The sequence below is a fragment of the Cervus elaphus genome, chromosome 13 (genome assembly GCF_910594005.1).
Source record: "Cervus elaphus chromosome 13, mCerEla1.1, whole genome shotgun sequence".
NCBI classification, from domain to species: Eukaryota; Metazoa; Chordata; class Mammalia; order Artiodactyla; family Cervidae; genus Cervus; species Cervus elaphus.
The window spans coordinates 35,542,965-35,564,267 of record NC_057827.1 but is presented as its reverse complement, the minus strand read 5'-3'; the positions used below and the strand labels follow the sequence as shown (position 1 = coordinate 35,564,267).

The 21,303-nt window shown below is 39.7% G+C and overlaps 1 protein-coding gene across 10 annotated transcripts in view; it reads left to right on the top strand.

Moving 5' to 3' along the window:
• PEAK1 (pseudopodium enriched atypical kinase 1) overlaps positions 1 to 21,303 on the top strand; it is a 308,265-nt gene that overhangs the window by 235,063 nt on the left and 51,899 nt on the right. For all 10 annotated transcript variants that reach the window (XM_043921880.1, XM_043921873.1, XM_043921874.1 and 7 more), the window contains one exon: positions 4,499 to 7,752. In XM_043921880.1, coding sequence (XP_043777815.1) covers positions 4,613 to 7,752 — 3,140 coding nt within the window. In that variant the 5' untranslated portion in view covers positions 4,499 to 4,612. The remainder of the gene's footprint in view (positions 1 to 4,498; positions 7,753 to 21,303) is intronic.

The window sequence follows — 21,303 nt, the reverse complement described above, 5'->3', positions numbered from 1 at the left end:
TTAATTTTTGTGTATGAGGTGTGACTGTAGATTAAGGTTCATTTTTTTGCCTATGGATATCCAGTTTTTCTAGCACATTTGTTGAAAGGTATCCTTTTCATTTTAATCAAAAATCAATTAACTATATTTGTGTGGATCTATTTCTGGTCTCAGTTCTCTTCTATGTCTGTTCTGATCTATATCTAGAATCAGCAACCTTTTTCTTTAAAGAACCAAATCATAAATATTTTAGGTTTTGCAGGTGAAAAAGCAGAAACCAAGATATTATTATGTAGGTACTTGTATAACAAGAAAGAAAATACATTTCCATGAATTTTCATTACAAAATTCAAAATGCAAAAATTGAGGATAGTTTTTTTTTGTAAGACAGCTCTACTTAATAAGAAGAAAGGAATTCTTTTTTAGGAGAGGGATAAATAGTTTGTGCTAAGATCAACAATGATTAATTTTGCTTCATTCGGGTTCAAAATTAGTGTTTCCTGTCATCAAAGTTGATTACAAATATTTATTTATTGATGCATATCTGTATGAAATTTCACATGTTTTTATCTTTGAAGATGTCTTTTCATACAAGTGATTCATGTGGCAGTGGAAATGAAATTTGTGGAGTGCTGAAAAGCACTGCAAAGTGATGAGGATGCTACATAGTCTGTCATAACTACTCAGTTCTCCATTGTAGCACAAAAGCCACCATCAATTCAGTTCAGTTCAGTCACTCAGTCATGTCCGACTCTTTGTGACCCCATGGACTGTAGAACGCCAGGCTTCCCTATTCATCTCCAACTCCCGCAACTTGTTCAAACTCATGGCCATCGAGTCAGTGATGCCATCCAACCATCTCATCCTCTGTCGTCCCCTTCTCCTCCTGCCTTCAATCTTTCCCAGCATCAGGGTCTTTTCCAATGAGTCAGTTCTTCATATCAGGTGGCCAAATATTGAAGCTTCAGCATCAGTCCTCCCAGTGAATATTCAGGACTGATTTCCTTTAGGATTGATTGATTTGATCTCCTTGCAGTCCAAGGGACTCTCAAGAGTCTTCTCCAATGCCACAGTTCAAAAGCACCAATTCTTCAGCACTTAGCTTTCTTTATGGTCCAGGTCTCACATCAAACATGACTACTGGAAAAACCATAGCTTTGACTAGATGGACATTTGTCAGCAAAGTATGTCTCTGCTTTTTAATATGCTATCTAGGTTGGTCATAGCTTTTCTTCCAAGGAGCAAAGGTCTTTTAATTTCATGGTTGTAGTCACTATCTGCAGTGATTTTGATGCCCAAGAAAATAAAGTCTGTCACTGTTTCCACTGTTTCCCCATCTATTTGCCATGAAGTGATGGGACATGCCATGATCTTCGTTTTTTGAATATTGAGTTTTAAGCCAGCTTTTTCACTCTCCTCTTTCACTTTCATCAAGAGGCTCTTTAGTTCCTCTTCACTTTCTGCCATAAGGGTAGACAATATGCAAACAATTGAACCTGCCTATGTGCCAATAAAACTTTGTTTATGGGCACTGAAATATGAATTTCATATAATTTTGACTTGTCAAAAAATAGTACTTTTTAACTTTTTTCAACCATTTAAAAATTTTAAAAGCATCTTTAGCTTATGAACATACAAAAACATGCAATAGGCTAGATTTGCCCTATGGGTTGTAATTTGTTTATCCCATTTCTCTCATCTATATATATTTCTGTCCTTTTGCCAGTTCTACCTTGTCAGGATTACTACAAAAGTCTTGAAATCTGGTAATATGAGTCCTCCAACTTTGTTCTTTTCTGAAATTATTTCCGGCTATTTTAGTTTCTTGGCCTTCCCATATACATTTTAGAATCAACTTGATGATTTCTACAAAAAATCCTCTCAGATTTTGGTTAGAATTACAGTGAATCTGCAGAGCAATTTGGGGAGAATTGACATCTTAACAACACTGAGAAAACTTGATGTATTTCTCTATTTATTTAGGTCTTTGATCTCTTTAATCAGTCTTTTAGTTTTTTGCATATAGATTTTGCACATAGTATATTGGACTTATACCTAAGTATTTCAGGATTTTTGGTCAAAGCTGTCTTTTTTAAATGCAGATTATGTCATTTTGTTTCCCTGTTTAAAACCCTGTGGTGGGTTCCCACTGCCCTTAGGAAACTCTTTACTTTAAAAGGCTATAAAAGGCCCCACGTGATCTGGACCCTGCTCTCTTTTTCAGCCTAATTTTATATTCTATTGTTCCCCTTGCTCAAAATGTTTCAGTCTAAGAATAGCAAGAAATGGTTTTATCAACCAAAGGATATAGCTTTTAGAACATTTGAAAGAGTAAATAAATACTTTCAAACAAACACTTGAAAAATATATTTTAACTTTATTGAAAAAAGACATTCCATGATCTCCAGCAAAGAATGAACTTAGATTTTGGCCAAGTCATTGGACTCTCTGTGTGGAATTCTTTGATCTTTGTCTACATTTCTTCCACTGAGGCAGAGTGCTCTGTGAGTGTTGTTTACAAGGGATGTAGCTTTGTATATATTAGCTAGAGAAAATGTTCTTTCCTTTCTTATAAATGTGCTGAAACTTGACGAAAGACTGTGTTTCTGACAAACCAAAGATTCTGGTCACTGTCATTGTCCATGAATGAAGTTAAACTTTCCAGCTATTAAAATAGTTCTTACATGTACATGCCCACTGCCAGCATTATTATAATATCCAAAGTGGAAATGTAAGAATGTAGTGGGAAGGTCTGTAGCACTGTGTCAAAGAGAGAGACGAGAGAGAGAGCCACACAATTTTTTTTTTTAAGATAAGCCTCAAAACTAGCACATTTAATCAACCAGTGTTTATCCAGCTCCTTGCTATTGTTGTCTAGTTACTAAGTTATGTCTTAAGTCTCTGCAACCCTGTGGAATATAGCCCACTAGGCTCCTCTGTCCATGGAATTTCCCAGGAGGAGTACTGGAGTGGGTTGCCATTTCTTCTCCAGGGACTCTTCCTGACCCAGGGATCAAACCTATGTCTCCTGTATTGGCAGGCAGATTCTTTATCACTGAGCCACCAGGGAAGCCCATCCAACTCCTTACATTAGACATACATAGAAATGAACAAGATATAGCCCAGGCTTTAAAAAGTTCAAAAACTAGTGAGAAAACAGACAATTAAAAGTGAAAGTGCTTGTTCATGGAGATATGTCTAAGTGACTTTGATGGTACCAAGGAGAAATGAGTAGCCAAGCCCAGTGGGATTTAGAGTTTGAAAAGACTAGTTGATTTTTAAGATATAAGGCTAGAAGGGAGGCAAGGACTATATCCTGAAAACCTAAGAGGCTTGTATTTCATCCTATAACTCAAAGGTTCCAACACCTCAGTGTACATAGAATTGCCTGGAGAACTTGTTTAAAGATCAGGTTCCTGGAGTCTTCCCTAAGAGACTGACTTTGAGTGTTTTCCCAGGTGGTTCTTACCCATCTAGCAACCCCTATCTGACATTTTGGAGCCAATGCATTAGGTAATATTGAACCACAGAATAGTTAAGCTAGGTAATATGGTGATCATTTTAGCATTATAGAAAAAACAATCTGATAGTAGTAGAGAATGTTGGAGTCACCTGAGAATTCACTAAGTGCAAATTCTGATGCAGTAGGACTGGGATTGGACTTTAGATACTACATTTCTAACAGCCTTCAAGATGAGGGTGATACTACTCTACTAAGGACCATAGTTTGAGTAACAAAGGTAGAGGGGTTAGATTGGTGAGGCTACTGGCATGGAGATCAGTTAACAACCTATTGTAGGAATCTAGGCAAAAGATGGTGTGAGTGAACTACCAGCAGTGTCTGATAATGGGAAGGAGTTCCAGTGAAATGTAATAAATAAAGTTGGCAAGACTAATTTACAAAAGGATTTAGGATGTGCAGTTAGAAGTGTGGGGAGAGGTGTCAAAGATGATCTGAAGGTTGAAGCTTAGCTATCTAGGTAGATGATAGTGACAGTAGCTGAATTAGGATAAAAACAGAGGAAAAAGGTGGCCTGGAGGGTAGAAGAGGGCTGGTTAGAGTATAAAAGCATCTTAACAGTTGAGGAAAGAGGTGGCCAAAAGATTAGTCCTGGATACATTGTGTTTGAGGAGTTTCTATGAGGTATCCAAACATAAAGGGTAGGCGAAAGAAGAGGAACCCACAGTGGACTAAGAAGTTTTAGGTTGGAGGATAACAGAAAGAATGGTTTCATTTCCAGGAGAGGAAGCTCACAGTATCACTGTCACAGAGACATCAAGTGAAATATTATATATACATACTTGGTTCAATGAGAATGCATAAAATTATGGTTTAAAAACTAGCATTTCAAAATGCTAATTAACTAAAGAGAGTTCATAAAGTGACCAAATTAGTTTATTTCTCTGTCTTTTGATTTAAGGAAAATAGGAGCCAATATTTTCTAATCATTCATCATAATAAACCTCATAGTACCTTTTCCATTCAGATTTTCTTCTTCTCTCCCCCTTCTGCCATCAGGTTGATCACACTTACAAGAGCTGCTAAGGAACACAGGGGAGGTGAAAACTAACAGATGAAAGTTTTGCCATGCACTGAAAGGAGAGCATTGTCTGTGAAGTTCTATTTTTAAAAATGTCTGCTTGTAATACCTTTACTGAACACGTTTGGAAACCTGGTGAATGCAAGAACTGCTTTAAACCTAAAAGTTTACACCAGCTGCCCCCAGACCCTGAGAAGGCACCCATCACCCATGGCAATAAAACTAATGCCAACCACAGTAACAACCACCGAATCAGGAACACTGGAAACTTCCGGCCTCCTGTGGCTAAAAAACCCACCATCGCCGTGAAGCCGACTATGATGGTGGCAGATGGGCAAAGTGTGTGTGGTGAGCTTAGTATACAAGAACACTGTGAGAATAAACCTGTCGTCATAGGATGGAACCGAAACAGGATGGCCTTGAATCAGAAACCACTTAATAATAATAATGAAGATGATGTTGAAGGATTTAGCCATGTCCCTAAGCCTTATGGGAATAACGATAGTGCAAAGATTTCAAATAACAATAATGGACTAACTGAGGTATTAAAGGAGATAGCAGGCTTGGATACCACCCCTCAAATAAAACAAAATGAGACTAACTCCAGAGAGACATTCTTAGGAAGAATAAATGATTGCTATAAACGATCCCTGGAAAGGAAGCTTCCACCAAGTTGCATGATGGGCGGGATGAAGGAAACTCAGGGCAAGCACGTTATTCTGAGTGGGAGCACAGAAGTGATCAGTAATGAAGGGGGTCGATTCTGTTACCCAGAGTTTTCTAGTGGTGAAGAGAGCGAGGAAGATGTGCTTTTGAGTAACATGGAGGAGGAGCACGAGAGCTGGGATGAAAGTGATGAGGAACTGCTGGCCATGGAGATTCGCATGAGAGGGCAACCTCGCTTTGCGAACTTTCGGGCAAACACTTTGTCTCCGGTGCGATTCTTCGTGGACAAAAAATGGAATACTGTCCCCCTGCGAAATAAATCTCTGCAAAGAATCTGTGCTGTAGACTATGATGACAGTTATGATGAAATCCTGAATGGTTATGAAGAGAATTCTGTGGTCTCCTATGGACCAGGAAGCACTCAGAGCATGGTGTCATCTGACTCCACATCCCCAGATTCCTCTTTAACAGAAGAATCACGTTCTGAGACAGCCAGCAGTTTATCCCAGAAGATCTGTAATGGGGGAATTGCTCCTGGTAACCCGGGAGATTCTAAGGACTTGAAAGAAAGTGAGCCCAATTATGAAAGCCTGTCTGGTAATGATCAGGAGAAGGACTCCTCACAAGCCTCTAAAAGCTCGGTAAAAGTTCCAGAGACACACAAAGCAGTCCTTGCTCTCCGATTAGAAGAGAAGGATGGCAAGATTGCCGTACAGACTGAGAAGCCAGAAAGTAAAGCCTCTACAGATATTGCTGGGCAGGCAGTAACCATAAACCTTGTTCCTGTGGAAGAGCAAGCAAAGCCCTACCGAGTTGTGAATCTGGAACAGCCTTTGTGCAAGCCGTATACTGTCGTGGATGTGTCAGCAGCTATGGCCAGTGAGCACCTTGAGGGCCATGTTAATAGTCCCAAGACTAAAAGCTCATCTTCTACTCCAAACTCTCCGGTGACATCACCTGCATTGACATCAGGACACATAAGTGCCCATTTCCAAAAATCCAGTGCCATTCGCTACCAGGAAGTATGGACTTCCAGCACCAGTCCACGACAGAAGATACCTAAGGTGGAGTTAATCAGCAGTGGGACTGGACCGAATGTCCCTCCAAGGAAAATCTGTCACAAATCAGCACCTACTTCACCCACAGCTACAAATGTTTCCTCCAAAACCATCCCTGTGAAGTCACCCAATTTGTCTGAAATAAAATTTAACAGTTATAACAATGCTGGTATGCCACCTTTTCCAATTATCATTCATGATGAGCCAACTTATGCTCGGAGTTCCAAAAATGCTATCAAAGTTCCCATTGTAATCAATCCAAATGCGTATGACAATCTAGCCATTTACAAGAGTTTTCTCGGAACCAGTGGAGAACTTTCAGTGAAGGAGAAAACCACAAGTGTAATAAGCCACACTTACGAAGAAATAGAGACTGAGAGCAAAGCGTCTGATAACACTACTAGCAAACCCACTGAATGTCCCCAAGCTAAAGGGTTTTCAAACAGCACAGAGCGTAAAAGGGGCTCAGTGGCTCAGAAGGTTCAGGAGTTTAACAGCTGTCTTAACAGAAGTCAGTCTTCACCACAGAGAAGCTACAGTTCTAGCCACAGCTCCCCAACAAAGCTCCAGAGAACCACTCAAGAGCCTGTGGCCAAAACAGAAAGCACTCAGGAGCCTCAGGGGGTGGGCAGTGGCAGTAGCACCCGAGAGAAAGCAAGCACTGTGCTTTCTCAGATTGTGGCTTCTATCCAGCCCCCGCAGTCTCCTCCAGAAATGCCCCAGTCTGGCCCTAAAGCTTGCAGTGTAGAAGAGCTTTATGCAGTTCCTCCTGATGCCGGTGCTGCTAAGACTACACCCAAGAGTACACCGGTGCGCCCCAAATCTCTCTTCACGTCCCAGCCCGGCGCTGAGGCTGAAGCACCTCAGACCACAGAAAGTCCTACCACCAAACCACAGAAAGATCCACTCACAAAGCCAGTCGCCACCCCTCCCTCCAAATTAGTGACTAACCCCCAAAGCGAGCCACCAGCCCCCTTTCCCCCACCACGCTCGACCTCCTCCCCTTACCATGCAAGTAACCTTTTGCAGAGGCATTTCACCAACTGGACCAAGCCATCCAGCCCGACCAGGTCAACCGAAGCTGAATCAGTTTTGCACTCTGAAGGCAGCAGGCGGGCAGCTGATGCAAAACCTAAACGCTGGATCTCATTTAAAAGTTTCTTCCGCCGTCGGAAAACAGACGAGGAGGATGACAGAGAAAAAGACCGGGAGAAGGGGAAACTGGTGGGCCTGGATGGCACAGTCATCCACATGCTGCCACCTCCTCCAGTTCAGCGCCATCACTGGTTCACAGAGGCAAAAGGAGAATCCAGCGAGAAGCCAGCCATTGTCTTCATGTACAGGTGCGACCCTGCCCAAGGCCAGCTCAGCATGGATCAGGGCAAAGTCAGGGCAGAGCAGTCAGCAGTCACAGAGAAGGGTGGAGCAGAGGAGGGGTCACTACAGGACTCAGAGAAGAAGAAAAGGAGTCATTCATCTCCATCACAGATTCCTAAGAAAATTCTCAGGTATGTAAAATCGACTTGTGGAATATAGGAATTTTTTAAAACATATTTTCAGTTGCTGAGTTTTTTGCATCTTTAAGATTGTATGAGAGCCATTTTTGTTTTGTAAATAGCACTCAGTGGCCATCATCTATCTTTATAACTGCATTCCAAGAGTAGAATATTATTAAAATGATCATATTGCACTGGACAAGTTTTATTGCTCTGGATCTTTAGCTAAAGTAGTCTGCTGCATTCTGGTAAATGCAGAGGAACTTTAACATAGAAAAACAAATTTGTAACACTTTACTAGCAATAAATAATATGTTACTTTGAAATGCTATGGTAGTATGAGGAAGAAACAAGATCAAATGAATAAATGGTGATACTATTCTTTACTTCACTGTAAGTGAAATCAAACTCTTTAAGCAATTTTTTTTTTTTTGGCTTTCACTAAGGTGTTATGTCTATATGAATTATTTTTTAGGGGAATGTTTGTTCTTTTTACTTCTATCTCTTTCATATTTCATGTGTCGTGGAAAGGTTGGGGAAACAGCAAGCAATTTATAGTTTTTTAACATGTAGGCGAAATAATAGAAGTTAGTTATTGAGATTGAGACCAAGTGGTATAACTCTCAATCCAACTAGGCAAACTGCACACCCACACCAGTTCTCTAAGCATCAGTTTACTTTAATACTTGAATACCTGTCTGTTGATCACCTACCCTTTATAAGTCATATCCCAAATATTTATATCAAATCCTTGTAATAGCCCTATAAGCTGAAAACCAGAGAAATTAAAAATTGGCCAGATTCACACATCTAGTAATTGTCAGAGCCAGAATTCAAACCCTGATCTGTCTCACTCTGCAACTTTTATTCTTCCTATAATGTTGCATTGTTAATGTACATAGAATCAAACAAAATTTTTATACTTTGACTTGTAATCATTCCCATAAACATTTGTTTAAGAAGTGTAAGGTTTTTTCTTTCTCATTTGTATTTTAAGCAAACTTAATGTACTTCTAATAAGAACAAGGAACTGTTATCCAGGTTTGTAACAAATGGGATGATTTCCTTGTATCCCCTGCCCTTTTTACTCTTACAAAGATACACCCTGAGTATTCCATTCATCTGATTCTGAGTCTTCCTGCCTCTTGATTTACAGTGAGCCTTCTCTCCCAGGTCTGGCCTTCTCCCAGCAAAGACAGAAAACTCTGGTTCAGGACAGAGTCTCTCATCAGCTTTTCTTTAGAAAAATGTAAATAAAAATCAACCCTTAATGCCTTCATTTCTTCTAGCAAAATGCCAGGAAATTCTATATATATTCTTTGCTAAAATAAGCTTTTTATACATACCTGCAACTAGTTATCAAAATGCTAAGAAGTTACTGTTTTCCTTAAATTCATGTAATAACAAAGCAAGTAGAATAGTGGTAATACATCTCTGGGAAGAATAGTCTTGTCATTGGTAGCTGAAAGTAGATGATAGAATATTGTACTCCAGTAGTAATAAAACACATGTATTGCAGGTTGCTATTTTATTTAGAAAAGAAGCAATTTAAACGGTACATGGCTGGAGTTACCTATGACAGAATGGCAGATGGTTCATGAAAATCAATAAATGTCTTTACTCCTCATTAAGTATGGTTGTGGTCTGTTTATCCACATCCTGGAAGGCAGAGTCAAGGAATAATTTGGCTTCTGTTCAGTGGAATGAGATTCTCTACTTCGGCTGCATGCCACCGTATGCGGGGATGAGGGTAGCCTGGACCCTTGGCATGGCAGACCTCTTGCTAAACAGCTTATATTGTCAAAGGTTTGTTGGCATATAGGCCAATCATAACTTCTACAGTGTATTAGTTCTTTACAGGTAGCATCCATTTATCCAAAAGATGCATTGCATTTACCCCACTGGTTGTCAGATTTAACCATGCATCTCAATAACTGGAGGACTATTAAAAAACAAATGCCAGGCCAGGCCCCCAGAGTTTTTTGATTTGGTAGGTCTGAGTTGGGTCCTTCTAACAATTCCCAAGTGATGATGATGATGATAATCCTGGGGCCATACTTTGAGAACCACTGGTCGTCCTCCCATTTTCAAGATATGTACTATAGTTTAAATAAAGAAATTTTGAGGCATTAAGCTTTTCTTAGAGGCACACTGGAATTTTCACATTTCATAATGTCCCAGACTAAGTAGAAAAAGAGATGCTAGTCTTAAATAGGTTTTTTTTAAAAATTAAAAAAAAAAACTTTTTGGAGAGTTTAAAACTTGAATACTCATGTTGAAAAATATACACCATTTGCTTTTTCAATAATTATTCCATTTACTTGGATACACCATTAGTATTTACTTGAAGCAACTTTGAGAGGAAAAACATTACTGTCAAATGTCAGCATTTGTGTTTCCAGCTTGATGGCAATGTGATCATTAAATTACCATCCCACGGCTGGGAACACATTGCTGGAAGAAATGAAAATGCAAGTTTTTCTATGAGTAAATGAAGATTTCAAATCTAAATATTACATAAAGAATGAAAAATAGTGTACCAAAGGCCAAACCCTAGGCTCTGAAAGATGAGAGACTTTGTAGAGCCTTGCATTATGAGTTGAGATTTTTACGAAGTTCATTTATTTGACTGTTCAAGGGACATAAGTTGAATGTCTTAACTGTGCTGTCTATGTGCCATAGGGATAAACAGGGGTAAAGATTATCACACTGCTGAAATAGTGGATGTGGGTTTGACTTCAGTTTCAGCTGTCTGTCTGGACCTTCAGTCTGTAATTAATTTGGGGATATGTAACATATAAAAGACTTAACGCAGGGTCTGGCACATAGTAGGTGCTTAAAAATATTACTAGACCCTCTGCCCTCAATGTGATAAATGCTTAAACAATGTATGCTCAGAATGGCACAGAAGCACAAAAAACAGAGTGATTAAATCAGCTTAAAAGACCTGAAGTCAGCTTCTCAGAAATGAAATACAAACCAGGTATTAAATGACAAATGAGATCTTGCCAGCTGGCTGATGAACACACTGTAGGCAAAGGAACAATATATGCAAAGTCACAGAGATGATGATGGCAAACAGAAGCAGGACAGGTAACGATAATGAATAAAGCAGTGGTTCTTCAGATGTGGTGCATGCAAGGTCAAATAGTGACCGTGAAAAAGTCACCATTTTCTTAATAATACCAAGACATTATTTGTCTTTTTCAGTATATTGACATTTGCAGTGAAGATGCAAAAACAATAATGGGTAAAACCACTTACACCTGTGCAAAGCAAAACCATGGCACCATATGGTACCAGTAGTTTTAGAAAAACAAACATCAGTTTTACTTAAGAATGTCCTTGATGAAGTAGCACATCATATTAAATCTCAACCCTTGAGTATGTATCTGTTAAAAAATTCTGTGTGATAAAATGAAAAGTACACAGAAAGTATTTATGCTGCATACCAAAGTACGGTCGTCTCAAGGAAAACCACTTGCTAAATAGTTGGAGTTTCAAAATTTGAATTACAAAGCTGAGCTAGCCTCTTTTTCATGGGCCATCTTAAAAGAACAAGTGGCAGACCAGCTGTGGTTATTCAGAATTGGGTGTTTGGCAGATATTTTCTTAAGAATGAGCACAGTGAGCCTATTACTTCAAGGAAAACAACTGACAGTATTTCTTACCCATGATAAAATTCATGCTTTCACACAAAAATAAGAATTTTTGAAAATTTGTATCTGCTACCATGACAGCCTGATAATACTTAAATATTTTTTTATGATGAGATTGCTGGTGGCATTAGCAAAAAAGATTTTTTTAATTTTGTAATGAAATGTGTCAACATTTGGAAGATCCGCATAACTCAGTGAACCAATTACTTCCAAATGACCCCATTTAGGATGTTACAGAATTATGCATGAGTAAAAGATCCATTGAAACTGCAAGTTAAACCAATGAATTTAATGTAACTGAGTACAAAAAGTTCATTGATATGGTTTGAGATTTCGTATTGCAAGTAACTTTTAAGAAACTACCACTTAACCAAGATCTGGTATAGTACCAAAGAAGAATATCCAAGATTATCTAGACAACTATTAATACTCCCTTGCCACCTGCATACATGGATGTGACCAGATATTTTTCATATACTTTAACCAGAGCAACATATCAGAGCAGATTGAATGCAGAGGCATATACGAGAATTCAGCGGTCTTCTGTAAAGCCACAATATTAAAGAGGTTTGGAAAAAAATATTTTGGTTAATATTTAAAGGTTTACTGTTTTTAAATGATTTAATCATTTTTTAATTTTTCAGTTTTAATTTCTAATAAAATAAATGTCAATAGCTATAATCTACATAAACAAAGAGCCCTTACAGTTTTCAATAACTTTTAAGAGAATCAAAAGTTTGAGAACTGCTAAGAAAGACTGTGAAGAGCCTTGCATACTACATTGAAATGTTTGGCCTTTATGTTATAAATTTTGTAGCAGAAACAGCTTTCAAGGGGGAAAGTAGTGTGATCTAAAAACTTTTCTGGCAGTAGTATTAAAGATGAACTGGAAATAGAAGATGTTGGTGACAGCAATACCAATCAAATTTTGGCTCAAGAATGTATCCATAGTCATCATTTCTATCCAACTAGTCTGGATCAAGAGAAATTAATTTAGTGGTTAGTCAGGTCTGTGACCAGGTGGGAATTTCTCCATGATAGTTTTTAGAAGCACTAGTTTACCTACCATCTCTGCAACTCTTTGGTGTCCATAGCATGTCCGTAATATTGTGTAGTGAGAAAAATGAATCACTGAAGTCAGACAAAGATTTTAGTTTGAATTGTGCCACTTGTAATTGCATGACTTTTGACTTCACCTCTCTGAGCTGAAGCTCCCCAGCATGTACCATAGAGACATCATGAGGACTACCTACCTTAAAGAGACATCATGAGGACTAAATAGATATCTGTAAAGTATTGTACAATACCTAGCAATATCAGTTGACTTCTTTACAAATTATGCTTAGGATATCAGAATTTAAGGTAATCTTTGCTTAATGTTTTTCTCCAGCATTCTATTCTTAGAATAGCCAAGTGCTCTTTCTTAAATGTAAGCCCAGTCATATCCCCAGGTATATGACTGAAGGCCCTATATATGTGACCTCTGTCTACCTGATTAATCTTACTTACCCTCTTCCTCATGTGCCTCTGGTTATTCTGGCTTTCTTTCTGAGCATCTTGTTTAAGATGTTGACTGTGAAATAGTTACCTCAGTACCACCTTTAATGGAGGACCACTTTTAATCCCAAATTTATTTCCATCTCTCCATCTCTGCTTCTGCCACTTTTAATGGAGACCATAAATAAAATAGTTCCTTTCGGTTTCTTTCTTTCTTGCTTGCTTTGGCCACACTGCACAACCTGTGGGATCTTAGTTCCCCAACCAAAGTTGAACCCAGGCCCTCGGCAGTGACTGCACAAGTCCTAACCAATCCCTGAACCACCAGGGAATTCCCCTTATTTTATTTTAAACTTTTTATGAAAGAAAATTCTAAACATATACAAAGGTAGATAGATTCATAAAATGAACCACCACTTACCCTAAAACCACAACAGTTACCAATTTATGGCCAATCTTGTTTCACCCAGACCTCATCCCATTCCCCCCATTATTTTGAAGTAAATACCAGGCATCATTTCATTTGTAAGTATTTCAATATGTATCTCTAGAAGATAAAGGTGTTTTTTTTTTCCCTTGTAAGCATGTGCCAAAAGAATTCCTTAAACTTGAATGGCTAACCCCTAGCTAAACATCATCAAGATTTTAAATATTATGTATATTCTTTTGAGTCCTACATTTATATCTCCATTTCTGATCTCTTCACCTATGATTCACATGAAAGTGAAAGTGAAAGTCACTCAGTTGTGTCTGACTCTTTGCGACTCCATGCACTATTACAGTCCATGGAATTTTCCAGGCCAGAATACTGGAGTGGGTAGCCTTTCCCTTCTCCAGGGGATTTTCCCAACCTACAGCTATCCATTTGATATCTCCACTTAAACAACTGGATATCTCCACTTAAACAACTGGATATCTCAAATGAAATGTGTCCAAAACAGAACTCTTGATTTTTCCCTACAAATCTATTCTATCCCAAGCCTTGCCTTGCTAAATGGTCCCACCATCCATTTAGTTGCTCAGATTAGAAAACTAGGAGTCATCTTTGATTCTTCTCTTCCCCTCATCCCCTACATCCAAAATATCACCAAGTGTTGTTGACTCAACCTCCAAAACATATCACAAATCTATTTCCTTCTCTCCATCTCTGCTTCTACCATGCTGGTCCAAGTCACCATTTTCTCTCACCTGGCCTACTAAAGTGTTTTCTTAATTGATCTACCTGCCTAATCTCTTGCCCCTTTTAATCTAATTTCTCTGGAACAGCCATGTATTCTTTTTTTTTTTTTTTTAAATGCATTTATTGGAGGATAATTGCTTTACAATATTATGTTGGTTTCTGTGATATATCAACATGATTCAGTCACAGGTATACATATGTCCCCTCCCTCCTGACTCCCACGCTATCTCACCCCTTTAGGTTGTCACAGAGCACAGGGTTTGAGCTCCCTGAATCATACAGCAAATTCCCACTGTTTATCTGTTTTACATATAGTAATGTATATGTATCAGTGCTACTCTTTCAAGTTGTCCCACCCTTTCCTTCCCCCACTGTGTGCACAAGTCTATTCCCTATGTCTTCATCTCCATTGCTGCCCTGCAAATAGGTTGATCATTACCATCTTTCTAGATTCCAGGTATATGCATTAATATGTGATATTTATCTTTCTCTTCCTGACTTATTTCTCTCTGCATAATAGTCTCTATGTTCATCCACCTCATTAGTACTGACTCAAATGCATTCCTTTTTATGGCTGAGTAATATTCCATAGTATATATTTTTTTTAATGCAAATCTCATTGTTTCAACACAGTGAAAGAAGTCCCTACATAATCTGACCTCTAACTACTGGTATAACCTGTCTCTTACTCACCACATTGCTCATGAACTTCTCACAGTAGAAGTTTTCTTTCTGTTCTTCAAACATGCCAAGCCTAATCCCTTTTTATCAGCTGTTTACTCTGTTTGGTATGCTTCTTTCAGATCTTGGCATGGCTGACTCCTTGTCATTCAGCTCTCAATTTAAATGTCACTCCTTCAGAAAATTCTTCACTGGCTACTCAATCGTAAGAAACTCCCCCCACCCTCAGTCACTCCCCATCACATCACATCATCTTTTTTTATTTTAGATTTATTCACATGTTTATCATGTTAAAAAAAAAAAACTCTTCCATCTTTATTTCATTCTTCCCTTCTGGATTCAATTTATTTCCTCCCAAGGTATCCCCTTTTAGTAGTCTTTTCCATAAACTGGTGATAAGCTCTTGATTAATTGGCTAAAATTGTTATTTATTCCATGATTGGTAGACAGTATCTATTGCCAGTCACATACATGTTCTTAAAAATTTAGCTCAAGGGATTTCCCTGGTGGATCAGTTGTTAAGACTCTGTGCTTCCACTCCAGGGGTTGTTTGTTGCTGTTGTCTAGTTGCTAAGTCACATCCAACTCTGCGACCCAATGGACTGTAGCCCACTGAGCTCCTCTGTCCATGGAATTTCCCAGGCAAGAATACTGGAGTGAGTAGCCATTCCCTTCTCCAGGGGATCTTCCCAACCCAGGGATCAAACCTGTGTCTCCTGCTTGGCAGGTAGATTCTTTACCACTGTGCCACCTGAAAAGTCCCCTACTGCACAGAGCACAGGTTCAATCCCTGGTTGGGGAACTAAGATTCTGTGCTGCTAAGAGTCCATACTGTGCTGCTTAGCCCATGAAAGAAACAAAAATTAGCTTAAAATTTTTTCTTTCTAATCAGTTAGAAAAACAGTCAGCGACTGAGAAAATAACTGTAACTTGCCTGAAATAACTATAACACTCTCAACTGAAGTTAAGGATATCATTTGCCCCCTGAAATGGCCTCTTGAATTTTTGTAACTGAACTCAAGCTTGCTCTGCTTGTTGCATGCAGGGCCAGTGAATCCAAGAAACAAGGTGCTGAGGCAAGGAATATAACTTTATTTGGAAAGCTGGCTGACTAAGAGGATGGCAGACTAATGTCTCAAAATAACCATCTTGTCGGGGTCTGGATGCCAGGTTCTTTTCTGGATCAGAGATGGGGGGAGGTAGGGAAACAAAGTGAAAAGGCCGTTTGACACTTGCAGATATCTCCTAGAACGGCAGACCTTAGGCAGGGAGTGTGTTAGTTTCTTGCGGTCATTTACAGGTAGCCAGGGTCAAATGATCTCCCTGTAAGCTAAAAAAGACACTTTAGTTTAAGGGTCAGACAGAGGGGACAGGGTTCGCTGAAGCAGGCCATTATGTATGATTATAATAACAAAAGTGGCAAAAAAGAAAAAAACAAGGGTTAAAGTCAAAGAAACAAATCCTGCATAGAAGAGTCAAAATTGACTCTTCCCTATTACACTTGACTAACCTTTCTAGCTCCACCAGCCCTGAAGATCATGTTCCTAATTAGCAAACACCCCTACCATGTACTCTTGGATACCATGTAAATCCAGTTTCTCTGGGACTCCCAGAACCAGCTCAGGAATCCAGCCCTGCCCCATATTGCTGGGATTCTATCCAAACTGCAGCAGCTTCCGTTTTGGACAGGCAGATTAGGTTTGGCACACCATTGCTCTCCTAGGAATGCTAGTCATCTATATACACCTTCTTATACCCTTCCAAGACCTTTTTGATCTTCTTAGAGTCCTTAGAATTCAGCTATATTCCTCAATAATGCAGGAGTCAATCCTTAGAGCCCCTCTAATCCACTCCCAAGTTTCAGGGGTATAGATCAGGAATTGGCAAACTATCAACTGTGGACCACATTCAACCTTTTATCTGTTTCTATAAATGAAGTTTGATTGAAAAGCAGCCACACTCATTTTTTTTACGTATCTGCAGCTGCTTTTGTACCATAATAGCAGGGTTGTGTGTGTGTTAGTCGCTCAGTCCTGTCCAACTCTTTGCAACCCTGTGAACCGTGGCTCTCCAGGCTCCTTTGTCCATGGAATTCTCTAGGCAAGAATACTAGAGTGGGTTGCCATTTCCTTCTCCAAAAGCAGGGTTGAATAGTTGCAAAAGGCACACATGGACTGTAAAGTCTAAACTATTTACTATTTGACCCTTCATAGCAAAGTTTTCTGACTGCTGGACTAAACTATAATATCTGATTTGTCTGTAGTCAGGCATGCTGGTGGCCTGTTGGCCGTTTTGGCCAAATGCTAGACATGTTTACTGCTCACTAAAGTAACCAGAGTCTGAGTCTCTTAATATACATGTGTGTATGCACATGGAGTATGGACAGAGAAGTTCAAATACCTCCTAGATTATGATACAATGTGATGTCCTTCTCTGGAAAGTTCAGCTAGAAGCTTGAATTTTTCTTTTTAATGTGTATGCTCCAGTTCTCTCTCTTTCTCTTTTGATATGGACAATCTTTTAAAAAAATTTTTTTAAACACTTTTTTTTAGTTGAAGAATTGTTGATTTATGTTATATTAGTTTCAGGTGTGTTCTAATTATATCTTAATTTGCATTATCTCTACTCTTTGCTAAGAGAACTTGTCAAAGTCATCTTTTCCTGCTTAAGACTAAACTGGTCCTAAGAACTTGAAGACCAAGTTCCTATTTCTCATAAAGAAAAAAACTGGAGACAGAAGCTGAAAGTAGTTGCTAGTTCTCCTGATCATGTTCTTTGCTCTAAAGAAACTTCTGGACTATCAGCATTTATAAAAATCACATCTGCATTTGCTGAACTATTTTTCCTGAAGTTTAGATGAGTTTGTAAAGTCCTTACTATTGAATTTTTCAATAATCCTCTTTTAGAGAAAATGAATGAGTATCTCATTTTATTGTAATCAAAGAATGATATAGGATGGTTGTGGGGTGGTCTTTAGAGAGCTTTATGTTCCTTTCCCTTTGGGGAGGTGATTGAAAATCCAGAGAATTAAATTGACTTGTTTTGAGTCTCATAATGAATGTAGTCCAAAGTGAAGAATCAAACTGCAAATTCCCCTGTTTGTCAGGTCAGCTTTGTTTCCTTGTTCACCTAATGAATCTGAAGTCAAATACCAGTATCTTATTATAGAATTCTCAATTTTCATTCATGTTATCTCAGTTGTCCCAGTATCTCTGATAGTGCATTCTTCCTATTTTATAGGAAACTGAAAACAGAGAGGCTCATTGATAGTCCCAGGTCCACTCTGCAAGTAGATGGCAGAGCCAGACTCTGACTTCAGAGATTTTTGGCCTCTTGAGTATAGTTTGGGTGATTATTGAGTCTGTTGGAGTCTATCATGTCCTTTATAAAGTCAGCCTGAGTGCAGGAAGGCATGTCTCTGACCACTAAGGGCCACAGTGAGGTGTACTGATTCATTGACTTCAAGCAATCTTGAAGTACTCAACATTGGCACAGTTGTTCACTCTCTTCAAGGCACTTCATGTGAATTTCCTAGTTAATATACACTCCTGTAAATGTCACTACACCCATTTTATAGATGAATAATGGGAGACAGGGACAGACTAGCATTGGTGGCAGAGCTGAAATTAAATCTGAGTTTCTAATTTCTCGGCCTTTATTCAGACCTCTAGGCCAGTTTTCAGTCAGTGATTACTTAATATAACTGCAGTCGAGTATTGATTAGAGTCATCAGGTGATATTTAAAGGTTTAATTCCAGGACAAGCAGTTTATCCGCATATGGTGCCTCTCTAATGGTGATTTGTTAGTAGCAGGATGAAGGGCTTGCCTGAAAAAAAGCAGAGTGGTGATAGTGGAGCACGCTGGTCAGCTCCCCACAGCAGCTCCTAGTTATCACAGAGTGAGACAGCATCAGGAATCAGCCACTGGCCTTTCCATGCTGCTGGTACATGCAGAAGCGCCACTCTGCACCAGGGAAGATGCCCTTTCCCTCTGCCTTCCTATCTGTGGAGAGGAACCCCCTCCATTTGGATGCTGCTCGCTGGAACCTGTCCCAGTCCCGTCCTCCAGTGATACCGGCAGAAATTTTGCTGGGAGCTGTGTGGATACAGATCCTGGTGCCATTCTCTAGTGCCTTGCTGCCCAGATCCCACCTGATTGGGTTTATTCAATACCCATTTACTGAGTGCTTTCTGGGATCCTCAGTCCTTGCTGCCTTAGCTTGGGCTCCATAACAACACCCCACAGACAGTTGACTTAAACAGCAAAGATTTATTTTCTCACACTTCTGGAGGCCAGAAGTCCAAGATTAAGGTTCCAGCTGATTTGGTTTCTGGTGAGGGCTCTTTCTGACTTGATGACCACTTTCTCATTGTGTCCTCCCTTTCCTCCTAATAGGTACAGAGAGAGAAACCAAACTCTCTGGTGCCTCTTCTTAAAAGGACACAAATCCTCTCTAACAGGGTTAGGGTGCCCTATCCTTATGACCTCATTTAATATTAATTATTTCTTTGGAGGCCCTCATCTCCAACTCTAGCCACACCAAGGTTTAGGGTTTCCACATATGAATTTGGAGGAGATACAAACAGTTTATAACATATGCCATGGGTGTTCAGGGAAGGAAGAGTCCTCATGGACAATAAGACATCATGGGTAATTGAGATTTGAACAGTCTCAATGACTGGCTGAGTTTGGAATAGATGGAAAGAAGAAGGGAGGCAGCTCTAAGAGGGGAAAGCAGGTACACAGAGATAAAGAATATGGTGTGTCCAATGTACGATGTCAATACATTGTCTGAAGCTGAAGGATTGGGTCTCAGAACGCTTGAAATAAAGATGAAAACATATGTTGCAACCTCATAGTGAAGGGCTTTGAAGTCCTACAGGACTTGGACCTGACCTCAATACCTGACCACAGGACCTATGGCTGATGAAGAACAGAGGGATAGCAGAATGGAAGAGAGATTTTAAGAAGAGTCCCCTGCAGGGTGGGTAGAAAGTGCAGGTGCTGTGGTCTGTCTTGGAGCAGCTTTTTCAGTCAAAGGGGCCTGGCTTTTGTGTTCACCTCTGACCTCTGTTAATGTGAAGAACTGAGACAGTTCTGCATGCTGGGAGACTTACTGCTGGCGTCACAGATGCCATTTCCTGTTCTCAGAGTGGTCTTCAGCCAACCAGGCCTTCTAATCAAAATCAGAAATGTCGTACTAGGCCATATCCTCATTTCCTAACATGTTGCAAGTTTGTATAATTTTATCTAAGAATAAACCTCAGAAGCTAAGGATTGGTCCCAAAGCACATCCTCCCTTTTTTAGTAGCCTGTTATGAATCTCTCACCTGTGACTACTTAAATTATTTTATTTCCCCTGTTCAGCCATATCACTTCTGAGCAATGATGCTCCTTTACTAAAAATTTTCCTCCTCACTTCTTACATCTTACTCCCTTTATACTTAATTTCCTGCTCCTCTCTGCAGAGAGGGAGGCAGTGAAAAACAGCTTCTCAAATTGTGACCCTAGGACCAACTGCATCAGAATCACGTGGGGTGTTTGTATAAATGCAGATTTCTGGGTCAAACCCCAGAGCTGTAAAATCAGTCCCTTGTGGTGGGGGGCCGAAAATCTGCATCTTTAACAAGCAATTCTTAGGCATGTTAATAACAATCGGCATAGTATGTTAGAACATAGGCTTTGAATTCACTCAGACCTGGATTTGAATCCTGCTTTCACCACTTATTCCCTGGTGGCTCAGTGGTAAAGAACCCACTGGAGATGTGGGTTCCATCCCTGGGTCGCAAAGATCCCCTGGAGAAGGAAAGGGCAACCCACTCCAGTATCCTTGCCTGGAGAATCCTCATGGACAGAGGAGCCTGGCAGGCTACATACAGTCTATGGGGTCACAAAGAGTCAGACGTGACTGAGCAACTTTCACTTCCATTTTTCACCACTTATTAGCTCTGTCATCTGGATCTGGGACAAGTTACCTGAGCTCTGCTTCTTAGTTTCCTCATCCGTAAACTGAGAGGCAGAATCTGTTTAGAGCACAGACTAGAGCTGAAGTGTCAGGTTTGAACCTCAGCTCCACCAGGTGCTAGCTGTGTTACCTGAGGCAGATAACTAAATCACTCTTGGCTTAATATTTCTTCATTTGTAAAACAGAAATAATCACCTGTATGACTTAAAAGGGTTGATGGCAAGTGTTAGAAAGGAGGGCAAGCGAAGGGGTTTTTATATCCCCGGAGTACATTTGGCAATATCTGGAGACTTCGGTTGTCACAACTGGGGAAGCGGAGAGTGATTCCAGTACCTATGGGATAGAGAGAGGGTAAGAGATTTAGTGTGACCCTACTATGCACAGGACAGCCCTCCACCACAAAGAACTATTTGGACAGAATGTCAACAGTGCCACTTTGAGAAACATGGCTTAGAATTGGGACATAGTAATACCATGTAAGTTTTGGCTGCTCTTATCATTCAATGTTAAGGGAATAACAACTCTTACTCAGAGGATTACTGTAGGAGATACATATTTTAAGCCCACAATATCTAGCAGT